The 12,781-nt window shown below is 31.2% G+C and overlaps 1 protein-coding gene across 1 annotated transcript; it reads right to left on the reverse strand.

Annotated features, from left to right (window-relative positions):
• Positions 1 to 6,188: 6,188 nt before the first annotated feature.
• LOC129311899 (nudix hydrolase 17, mitochondrial-like) lies at positions 6,189 to 7,946 on the reverse strand. Its single transcript, XM_054954384.1, has 5 exons — positions 7,656 to 7,946; positions 7,144 to 7,249; positions 6,932 to 7,015; positions 6,686 to 6,814; positions 6,189 to 6,589 (listed from the first exon to the last, which is right to left on the reverse strand). The coding sequence occupies exons 1-5, from the start codon at positions 7,727 to 7,729 to the stop codon at positions 6,458 to 6,460; spliced, it is 525 nt and encodes a 174-aa protein (XP_054810359.1). The 5' UTR covers positions 7,730 to 7,946; the 3' UTR covers positions 6,189 to 6,457.
• Between the last annotated feature and the right edge of the window lie 4,835 nt (positions 7,947 to 12,781).

Genomic DNA, 12,781 nt, shown 5'->3' on the forward strand with positions numbered 1-12,781 from the left:
GTTTTTATTTATGAGTAATTCTTTTAGAAGGAGGCTGGATATAATTCTCTCAATAAGATATTTCCATATCATCAATATCATCAATACTAAAAAAAAAAAGTATAAAGAACAAAAATGTATAAAATTTTAAATATGCTCTTATATAACAAATTTAAAAGTGATGCCATGTTATTTTGTTTCTCTCATGAAATGTTATTTTGAAAATACCTTTCAACTATTATTTAAAAAATCACACAGTAACTTATAAATGAGACTAAATAATTTTTTAAAATGTGACTTATAAATGGGATCAGATGATGTATTTTTTTAAAAACTGGGGAGGCCTCTTCTTTTTTTCCCCTTCTTTCTCCATTTTGTTTGTTTTCTTTTTATTATCATCATATCAAAACTTTTTTGGAGAATATTAGCTCAATGGCTGTGAAAAAATAGAGTTTCCAAAAATTATTGGATGATGTTTTCAAATATTTTAAAATATGGCTCATTCACAAAATTAATTAGAGATAATTTTCCCTTTTTATCCATAAAACAAATATATAAAACACGCAACAATAACTTTCACACAAACTGGACTAGGAATATATTTCTTATAACGAAATGATTTCAACATTCAACTAAATTCTTTAACCTTTAACTAACTGAATTAATTCCCTACACACACAACTATTAGAGTCAGGAAAACGGGCTCAACCGAATGGATCAGCCCTTTAGCCCATTATTTTTTGCGGCTTGGATTGGCAAAATGAGCTTGTTATGAAAAACAAGCTAAGTTAGCTCAAACTATCAAATTGTGCGAGCTAAACGGGCTAGCTTGCTAACCCGCATTAATTTTTTTAAAATATGTGACATAGACGAGTGACTAGTGACCATGGTTGCACACACTAGACTGGTCTAGTCCACTACTCCGCTCCATAGTCTAGTCCACACAGCATGGTCTAATCAAGAATCGAGAGATTGAGAATCTAATATGAGAGTTCATGCTTCCACAATGAGTCCACACCACACCACTAGTGACACAGTCAACTAGTGCACAATTAAAAGTAGTCAATACTTTTAGACTCAACTCAAGACTTAAGCACAGGGCAAAAAAGTCACGAACCCTAATAAATTGTGCACGCTCTGTCGCTCTTCTTTGATCTATCTTCTGTATTTGGCTTTGCCTTTGCCTTTGCCTTCGTTCTTTGATCAGGGCCTACTACTTAGCTCAGCTCTTTGATCTCTTCTCTCATTCTTTGCTCAATAAAATCTGAAATCGCTCTTTATTCTTCAACAATAGCTTAAGTAGTCAGTTGGCTCTTTCTTGCTAAAGAATGGAGGAGAGCGATAGAGATATATACTTTATTAGAGCCCTTTGATGTGATCACCAACTTGATTTCAAAGACATTTTACCTAACTTCAAACATCTATTTCATGCAAACAGTAAGAATTAAAATCTTATTGAATGAACACATGATGAGTGATAACCTTATACTTCAAGAAATGGCAAGCAAAATAAAAGATAAATTTCACAAGTATTAGAGTGATTATAATATGATTCTTGCACTTGGAACTGTTCTTGATCTATGCATGAAATTTAACATAATTGAACATTATTATTCTTTGATTGATCATCTATATGGCCATGCAAAGATTGAAACTATCAAGCATAAGTTGATTTATATATTTGATCAATATAAATAAACGAGTAGTACATCACAATTATCTCTAACTACTCAATCATCTCTAGATCTGGGTCATCAACATCAACTCATCAATCATATATGGGTCCACATAACACTATGAAGAAAATGAAAGATGAAAAAAAGGCATTATCTCAAGCTTATGGTGTAAGTTTTTAAATTCTCTATATTTATTCACAACACTTTATTTTGATTGACAATTTATTAATACTTATAAATTTAATACAAGATTTTCTTAAAGTGAAGATTCGTGATACTTCTGCCATTACAAAGTCTGAATTATATTATTATTTGGAAGAAATAACTCTTGGTCTTAATACATTTCAGAAATTGAATGTTTTGAATTATTTGAAGAATAATCAACATAAGTTTCCAACCCTTTCAAAAATTGCATGTGATGTCTTGAGCATCTGACAACTACAATAGCTAGTAAATCGACCTTTAACATTGGCTCACGTGTTCTTACAAAATACCAGTCTTCACTCCTTCCAAAGAACATTCAAACTCTTATTTGTATAAGAAATTGTTTGTTTGGATGGAATTATAATAGTAATTTGTTCCAAAATAATATATTTTATTATTGTTAATTTCTTTAACAGGCTTAATTAATAATATATGTTGTTGATCTATGTTTGTGGTGGGTAAAGGTTTTGGTGAGGAAGATGATGATGACAATGATGGTGAAGTTATATTAATTATATCATATGAAGATAACCATGTAGCAGAACAAGCTTCCAATGTCATCATTAATTTAACATGAACTATTCTGAGTAGTTTTCACTTGAAAGTTGAAAGTTGGATTGTTAATTTTTGCTTCATTTGAGTGAACTTTAGACTCAAATAGTGTTGATTAATGATTTTTGAACAATTTAAATGAGGATGACTATATTTGTAATTTTAGATGCTTGTTAATTGTTAATTTGTTAAGGACAAGGAGTGTAGATAAAATCTAGTCAATTGAATTCAATGTTTATGCATGAAAAAAAAGGAATTTTAGTATATTTATGTAAGCTAGCCTGCCATAATATGGGTTAGGTTGGGTTTTTCAGTTCATTTAAATTTGCAAGTTGGCCCAACGTAGCTTATGCGGGCTAGCCCATAATTCGTTTGCCCACTACTAACGACCATCTTATTTATCCTTCTTTCATAATCATTCCTTTTCTTTCTTGCCCCACGAGGATCACTATTAATTAATATTTTTCAAAAGCACTGTCAATACTCGTAGGACTGATAATCAAATTCCAGTTTCTAAAAGTTGAACAGTAGGTCGGGATCTATTATCTATTATTCACCATCTTCATATTTCTCGGTAATATCTTCACCGAATAGTTTTTCATTTGTTTATAATTTGTAATTTGTTGTCATTGATTATGAAACTTTGTTTGAATTATCAGCAAAACACACAGGTTATTCGCTCATTGTTCATATTTTTTTATTTTATTAGTTTAGGTATTTAATTTTATGTAATAAGCTAAGAGTCTAGATTTTTTTACAAACTGTGTTTCATTCATTTTGAGTAAATGATTATATATTTTTTATATTTCTAATCTACAATACTAGATCATTAATGTACAACTGTATATAAATAATAAATAAGTTTATGCTTGATTGTCTGGATATGTTAATCTGTGATAGTATATCATTCATATACAATAGTGTATTAATGATGTAATATTGCAAATTAACAATATGAAAAACACATAATTATTTTCCTAAAAAGAATCAAACAATCTACAAAAATTTTGAACTCTTAGCTTATCATAGAGAATCAAATACCTAAATTAATAAAATAAAAAATCATGAACAATTTAAGTCTTTGTTCATCTGCTTTGCTATCTTACATTTAGGGTCTTCGGGCATTTGGACAAATTAGAGTATTATAATTTTAAAAGGGCGGCTTTGTCAATTAAATTGCAGATAAATATTAAAAGGTCATTATTCAAATTTAAAAAATGTTGGGCTATTATTTTTATTTGGTCCTATTATATGGGCTAAATTTGCAAAACTCCCTACTTTTTAATAGTTTAGGTTTAATTTTGATAAAATTGTTATTATTTTATATAAAATATATAAATAAAATATTATAATTTTAAATTGTTTAGATTAAACTTCAATGATAATAATTTGATCAAATATAAAATCAAAATTATTAAAATTTTAATCCAACAACGACATGAGAGAAGGAGAGAAATGGAGAGGAAAAAAAAAGAGACACCCCTCTCCCTTTAAAATAGGGCTCATTTCTTTTTTCTGACTTTATTTTATATTTTTAAACAAAAATAAATTATAATCCTCTAATTTTATTTATAAATCACTTTTAATATATATTATCAAAATTAATAAAAATTTTAAAATTTATTAAATATGTATAGAAATTTAATAATTTCTCTCACTCCTATTAAATATATATAATTTAATAACATATTTTTTTTCTTTTTAATATATAACGGAGAGCAAATAAAACAACTTTGCAATGAAAATTTACTTAAATGATTTACAAATAAAATAAAAAAATTTATTTTTATTTTATAAATAAGACCAAAAGGCAGAGGGGGTACTTTCATGGTAATGAAATTCTATGCTTATTTCTCTCATTCTCTTTATGTTCCCAGTTTATCACGATGCGGCTTCTCTCCTCAGCAAAATCCCACCTCTGCATCTCCACTACAACAAAAGAAAATCTAGCCTGTCAATATTTAATCTGAAGAATTCAGACTTATTTTATTTTATATTTATTTAAATAAAAATTAAAGAAATATAAAAATTTAATAAATTTACTTATCAATTTGAATAGTCTATATTTAATATAAATGATCCAAATGTAATATTAAAATTTTTTAATAAGTTGATTGCATAATCCAAGCACTATAGTATATCTAAATAATCAATTTAAATTTTTAATATTAAATTTTAAATTATTCACATTAAATCTAGACTCTCAGATTGATAAACAAGTTTATTAAGTTTTTTTATAATTTTTATATATTTATATTTTTAATAAATATTAAATAAAAATAAAACATAATAAAGTTAAATTTAGATGGTTCAAATTTGATAAAACGCGAGATGACCGCAGGAGGAGGGAAGTCAAGTCCAATTGATGACAAGTCGAGATACAAACAATGCTGATATATTGGTTATTAGCTACATCCTGCTAATGTAATAAGACATGTGCCGGTAAAAAAAAATGTAGTAAGTTGTGATTTTTTTTTATAACAAAAAGATGTGGTTTTATTGCCCTTTTACCCAGTAATTTGATACGATTGAGAATGATTTGGGGTTAACTTCATTTTTGATATTTTTAACCCAGCACTTAATTAACTAGCATCAGCCAACAATATTTTAAGCATGCCATTACTTGAGACGCAAGCTAGTGTCCTCAAATTTGGTGATTTGGGGTAGCTTCTTATTTTAAAATTCCATGGAATACCTAATCCCTATCTTGATTATTTTATTTATTGTACTTAGTATGAGTTAATTTAGTATTTATTATAACTCATTCTTTTATACGAGATGTGAATAAAGAGCACAGCACAATTAGAGAGAGAGAGAGAGTACCGCACAATTCATATTCATTTTTGAGTTTTTATTCTTTTTTCTGTGTTTGCAGTTTGGCACCCTCAATAATTCCTTACCAAAATGAATCAAAAATTATTTGCTGTGATTTTAAGATCATTCAAATGTGAGAGAGAATACTCTTGCACTTGCCATCCTGGTCCTTTAACAAACTAGGACATGTATGGTTTCTGTGAGCACATTTATATTATTGTATATCATTTGTGCTTTTTTACGTTAATTATATGTATTTCATGACATCACTATACTAGATTGACAGATAGAGAGATTAAACAGCACATATCAAAATAATACATGAAAACAAACCGTCTGGATTGAAACGTGGTGAATACCTCGGAAGCATCATCGCAGGCCAAAGCTGCAAGTAGTAGCGTAAGTGAAAATACTACGTTTGTAACAATAAATTATACAGTTGTGACAACACATCCAAAACAAAACTGCTAAAATATAATATTATAAACACGCGAAAAAGGGGGGGAAAAAGTGATGACGCAATGTAGAACTTTAAGTATTAGAAGGGGCGACAGAAAAGACAATAGACAAATCCAACAGGTCATAAGTCACAACATCAATGCATCTCCTTGTATATGATGCGTTCTGCAAGAAACTTTGCGTGGGACCAGACTTGCAGTCCTGCTCCTGAGTCCTGACTTCAGGACACGGTTGAAGTTCCTTGCTGCTGTTTTTAATTCCCATAATCTGTGGCTATTATCATAATTGTAATCTTGCGGCGATTGTATCTGAAATTGACCCTCCCCCCCAACACACGCACACACACATTTATGTATAGTGCTGCTACAGTTAAGTAGCATTCTTTAATCCTCCAATTATGTTCATTCCTTGGCTTCACTGATATTGTTGGTAGACAGTAATTATGGCACAGGGCCAGTGATGATTCAACACAAGCCAATTTAAACCAGTGAGGACTGAGAAGCATGGTGTAAAACCTTAATTAATATATCTATTCTAACCATGTAACGGATATTCTCATGGGAAAACGTAATGAAAGAATCAATAGAAATTACAATTTGTTCTCTCTCTCTACAATTCTCTGTCGACTCTGCCTAACCAATACCCTCTAATCTTCCGCTCACACATATAAACAGTTTGAAAATAATACGTTGAACATTTCTATTCTCTAAAAAGGAACGCGTGTGTGTGTTCAGAACATTTTCTATATTTGCATGAAGTGGCCAACTTGTTCTTCATTTAGAATCAGCCAAAGTTATATCCTCAATTTGTTGCTGTGAGGTAATGATCAGCCTCTCAACCAATATATCTAAGGCTTCTTTCATCCACCAATGCTGACAAGCTTCTCTGGCTTCAGCAACACTCATCTGCGCAGAGAAATTACAAAGAACATTAATTAGCACAATTCTGAACTCAAGGTGAGCTGATGATAAAGGAATCATTAATTTAGATCCTAAACTTACCCATAATCTTCTTCGTACATGTTTCTCTGGCCACAGATCAAGTTGCTCCTTGACAAACAATGGGAACATGTGTCCTTCATAGTGCGTGCCGTATCTCTTGCTAATGAAGCTCCATTGACCCAACTGAGCCTGCCACATGGGCACATCAAAAATCAAATTTCAGTTTCATTTCAAAACCAGAATCTTCACTTATAATGTTAAACTCTAGAGTAATGTGTGTTTTAAAAGTCGATAATGTTTCTATACCTCAACGATTCCGATTACTCCAGCTTCTTCAAGGGATTCCCTGCAAGCTGCCTCTTCAACAGATTCATCGAGTTCCCAGCCTCCCTGAAAATGACAAAAGCACGATATATATTAATGTTCTGCACAATCTACAGATGATCCCCAAGAAGCACCCGATAGTGTTCTTTCGGATCTCATTAATCACGTCGAGGATCAAAAAGAAGAAGAAGAACCTTTGGGAACATGAACTTCTGACACTTCTGTGAACTAACGACGAGCACTTCCAGTTCATTGCTTATATTGCCGTCCACGTCTTCTTTGTACCTGTAAGGTATGCACCTGCAGAAATATTTGATGTTTTGATGAGAATAAGTAAATGAAAGCACAGCCCCAAGAATAATCAACATGGAATGAAGAAACTGATCACATGAATGGGAATGACCCCTTTTTCCATTTTCGTTCATGATGATAATTAAATGAAAAGGGCCGCCCAACGCCAACAATTTCAACAGAAACCCACGTGAAAAATGAAGAGAGGCGGACGCGGCATACAAATAAACACTTGTTAGACGCCCGTCAAATCAAAGAAACCGAATCCAGCATATGATATCCCCAATCTAGATCTCTCTCTCTCTCTCTCTCTCTCTCTCTAGAGAAGTAATGGTGAATTTAAGAAGAAGAAGAGATTGGAAAATTAATTGTTCATAAGACTGAATTTATCTGAACAATCCTTATAATAACTCACCCCACAACTTGCCGGAATCCCATATTATTATATCTCTGCAACTCCCTTCCTGAGCGAGACACCAAACAGACCATGTTTTGAAAAACTCGGGATCGATTCTTTACTGAGAGAGCGACGAAACCAGTATTTTGAAAGGGACACAAGAACCCAGAGAGGAAAAAACCAAGAAGATGTGGACGAGGGAGGCTTGAGGGTTTGTGAATTTATACGATGGTCTGTATATATAGTATCAGATATATGTATGCATATATATATATATATATATATTTGTCTATAATTTGCTGGAGAGGGAAAAGATCGAAGCTGGACAAGAAGGAGTGTGGTTAAGGAAGCTATATATAGAGAGAAGCCACCTTGATGAGGAGAAATTAAAGTGCGAGTCTGTATTTCTCTGGCGAGTGCTGACAAACAACTAATTAATATTAAAATATAAAATAATAAAACGCGTTTTTGTCGATTTCCTGGACTTGTCCATCAAACGAAGCGAATATTGCTAATAGATAAAGATTAGTATCGACGCTTCTCTGTCTCTTCGCTGATTCGTCGTACGTGCTTCCGTTATTTATTGATTAATATCACGTGCTCGTCAGTCCATCAGCTGGCATATTTGGAACATTTTATAGGGCGTCACTTACATTTTCTTTTCTCAACTTTTGTCGGCATGCTCTATTTGGTATTTTTGTTTGCGCATTTTGTGTGTGTTGTAAACTAAAATTACATATATACAAGTACTGCAGAATTACCCGTTTTGGCCCCCCTCCAAAAAAGGAAATCGCATCTTTATCTTATATATAATTTATAAAAAAATATAAAATATTTTTTAAAAAATTGAATGTTAAAAAATATAATATATTTTTAGTCTTTTGAGATGTAATCATTATCTTTTTTTAAAAAAATATCTCTATTGATAATAACTTTATATTTATTGTAGGGTGTTTAATAAGGATAAATATAAAAAGATAAATTTAATTTAAAAATAAATAACTATCTTATTAGGGGGTGAGATTTAATTAAAATGTCTTATATTTTTTAACAAATGGAGTATTGTTTGTAATTCTGTAGTTTATTTCTCAAACTCAATGTGACACAACTGACTTAATCTATACAGATATTGATGGATAGATGGATAGATCAACAACATATTTTTAAAAGTGTTGACCATTAAGTGTTGGTTATTAGTATGGAAACAAATTAAAGGTTATATGAAGTTTAAGCCCGAGGTTTTAAATTTAATCAATGCAAAATACAAAATACATCTTAAAAATAATTAGATTTAATTAAAACCAACAATATCCAAACATGACCTGGCAGACAACTATTATTGTCAATATGGGAGTAGTAGATAATTTGATTGCTAATTAGTTTACATGTAACGTAGTCTGCGTAATTAGTGTACACGGCTTGGTAGATTGAAGGTCGACGAGTTGACTATACTGTGGGTGGAGAAGCACACGCAGTTTACTTGCAACGCATGGCGTCACTCATAAAGAGAGGTTTTGACTTTCACGTAAGCGCGTGCAAGTTGCTTGCTAGCCTCTCTTGGCCAACATGTTATTTGCCCAGTTTGAATTTTTGTTTTCAATAAGCTGTCATTGTAAATATATACTTTCATGAGAATACACGTTTTGATGAGAATAAAACTTTTATTAGTATACAAATTACTATTAAAAATTGCTTATATTTTACAATAGAGAAGCAATACTATAGTAAAAAAAGAGGGAAACTATAATTTTTGTCCCTGTACTTTTAGTGTGTTTTTGCCTTTTTGGTATTAGTCACTGTACTTGTATTTCTATTTCATTGTTTCAAATCTTTTAAGTTTCACTTATCTGTACTGTTAGTCTCAATTAGTTTTAAACATGACCATAATGACTCAAAAGTATATGTGCATAAACTTTGTTACTTCTTATATTGGTGACTTGTTAAAATTATAAAGAGTTATATAAAAATTAAGTAGAGGACAAAAAAAAAAAACAGACAATCAGGATGTTAAACTAGATCCTTACACGTGTAATGGATAGAGCTTCAAAAACAAAAAAACAAAAAACACACACACACCCACACTGCTAAAGCATGCAGGTAAAAATATTAATTAGTAGCTGTTTTGCTTATACAATGTTCAACTAATTTTATTGACCCGCCAATAAAATTAAACAGGTTATGTGCACATATAAGCATATTTAACTCCGCCAGCATTAATGATAACTAACATTGCATATACATTACTAAAGTAAAAGTATTGAAACTAGCATTAAAATATGTTAAACGTATAGAAACCAATGATTATATTTCCTTTTTCCCAAAAATATGAAGATTTTTCTCGGACAAAATGCTAGCATGATGGGCATGGCATTTCTCTTTATAGCAGTGTGTGAGATTAGGCAAGGGAGTGGCCATCTGAAATCTAAGGGCGGGCCCTTCGTATAACGTCAAAGTTTGGTTCTTCCAGTCCAAAAAGCATGGTGGGTCATGAGACGTTGCGGTCCAATTTCCCGTACACAACCTCACAATTTTAGAATCCCGTAGAAATGCACAAGTTTGCTTCTTTCTATAGCCGTGAATGAAAATTGCAGAAGACAACCACAAACTATGGAAGATGCAATGAAGAAGGGAATAAAATCGTACATAACAAGGATCAAATTTAAACCCTCAATTACTTAATTAAATGACAAGAGCGCCACCGCTTATGTTTAGTTAGTAATAATAATATTATGTTATTAACACATTATGTGAGCGTGCGTGGGAATCGGCATGAACGTGAAGAATGACTTTTGCTTTCCCACTGATCAATTTATATGTTTTTTTTTTATTTTTATTTCGCCATGCCGTCGAAAAAGTGCCAGGTGATGGGCGTGAGACACGACATGGGCACGCACGTAAGGAAGTTTTTAAAGAACAAACGAGAAAGGGATCAACATTCTCCAGCTCGGACCAACTCTAAAGTTGAAAAGGCATATTAAATTATTAATATTCATTATGCTTTATATATATATATATATATGATGAGCGGGGTTTGTTGTTATTTCTCGTTTATTTGTTATTTATTAGTTTGAATATATACAACTAGCATGGATATTTATTGGTGTTGTTATGATTTGGTTTAATGCGTATTGCTCATATAAACAATGGAGTATAACAAGAAAAACTGGTTCTGATTTGGATAATATATTAATTATCAATATTTTTTAATAAATTGAAATTTTCATAAAAGTAAGGTCACCGAGGTTAATTATATGCTGTGCAAAGTGCCAAAGTGGATGGTCCTGTACTAAGTGGAAGGGCGGGTGCGTATAATTTTCCCGTCAGACATGTTTTACATGTATGCACACATAATGTATGGCCATATAAAAAATTTTCAATAAGTGAGAATAGAGGGAGATTTTATGAACTCTTTTTCAAGGCATTTTTCTTCTTCCCTCGTCAGAGCTCACACGTATGAATTCCTGTTAAGGTGGCTGCTATTCCGGGCCCACGAAACGCCTGCTTCTTGATGCACCAGAAAGTCATATTCTTTTCAATTAAATAGTATTTTACCCGTGCAATGCAATACACGGGTCATCCCTTTTTTACCATTAGAATTATAATAATTATAGTTATATTTACATTATTATGCTTTGTTATCTAGTCATGTTGAGATGCTCGTGAGACGTTAGTGGAGATATATGTTAAAATAATAAAAATATTTTAAGTAAACAACGATGTTAATTAGTGTATGTGTGTATCAATATCATTAATTTATTATTATTAAGGGTTAAAGGACATCTTAGAACCTAAACTATTATGTAATTAGCATCTTAGATATTGAATTTTGAATGTTACCTAGAACATTCTAAACATACATTACTATTTATTATTTGTCATTATTTTAGAGATATTATTTGATAAGATGTTGTAAATAGTCTTTATTATGTTATCTTTCTCTCATTGTATATATTGTAATCATCACAATAGTAATTCATGTGATATTTTTCAATCTTTCTCTGATTTATCTCTCTCGTCTCTAATAGCTTTCACGGTACCAAAGCCATAAAATATTTTTTCCATGATAAGTTAATGTTTGAAGAGCGTTAGCCTTCCTTCGCAACAGTGTTATCATGCTTCGTCATGAGTTCAGATTTACCTTAAATGTATTTTCGTACATCCACAGGGTAGTTTTGGTAAATCACCATTTTCATATTCGTTAACCTTTAGATCATGTTGAAATTTGGTCAACAGGAACAAAACATCTAATGCGTCATTTTCAATTGTCAAATCATTGATTAGTTTCTTAGTGTGTGCGCTGTGCCATTCACATTATAATCTTTGGCTTGGATATTTTTAATCCTTCATTCACTTTTGTAAGCCTTTTTTCCCTTAAAAAAAAAAGAAAAATTGAGAGGTTGCTTAATCTGTATTAGGTACCTTGAATGGTTGCAATTACCGTCCTTTGTTGGAATAATGTGATCTTGCTTAGCCTACTTTGGGATCCTTTTCGATTGAACTTAAAACTTTGTTGCTTACATTCATCTCCAGATCTTCTAGCCTATTTGCTGCCTTATCTGCTCTTACTGGTAAATCCACTTGATATTTTAACCCTGTTTGTTACAATCGTATGACAGATGAGGAAAATCTCTTCTCCTCTATGACACTTAACTCTACTGCCTATTCCATACACATTGCCAATAATTCTCAAATGCTTGTTAGTCATATTGATATCATCTCCTTGCCTTCCATATTCATTCATGATACATATTTTGTTATTGGCTTCTTTCTCTTTACTATCATTAATGTTAGAATTAATAAATATTTAATATTATTTGAATGTCATGTTTTTATTAGATAAATCATTGATGAAGTGATGTATTTAGGTCTATTTAAGAATTTCTCAACCAAATTGATGTATTATTTTAAAATTAGAATTTTAAAAATTAAATGAGCAATTACAAAAATAAATTTTCTAATTAAAATTCTCCGCCTGAATTTTGAATTGGGGTAATGAAGAGATTTTTAAGGGTAAGAAAGATACATAGAAGTTATGTATAATTTTTAAATTCAAATTTTAAAATTAAAAAAACTAAATTTTCCCATAAAATTCTTCGTTTAGAGTCGAGTAAAACGAGCAAACACGAATCAAGCATGTTCATGAT

The sequence above is a fragment of the Prosopis cineraria genome, unplaced genomic scaffold (genome assembly GCF_029017545.1).
Source record: "Prosopis cineraria cultivar Desert tree isolate PC_DT_omini unplaced genomic scaffold, ASM2901754v1 PC5, whole genome shotgun sequence".
Taxonomy (NCBI): Eukaryota; Viridiplantae; Streptophyta; class Magnoliopsida; order Fabales; family Fabaceae; genus Prosopis; species Prosopis cineraria.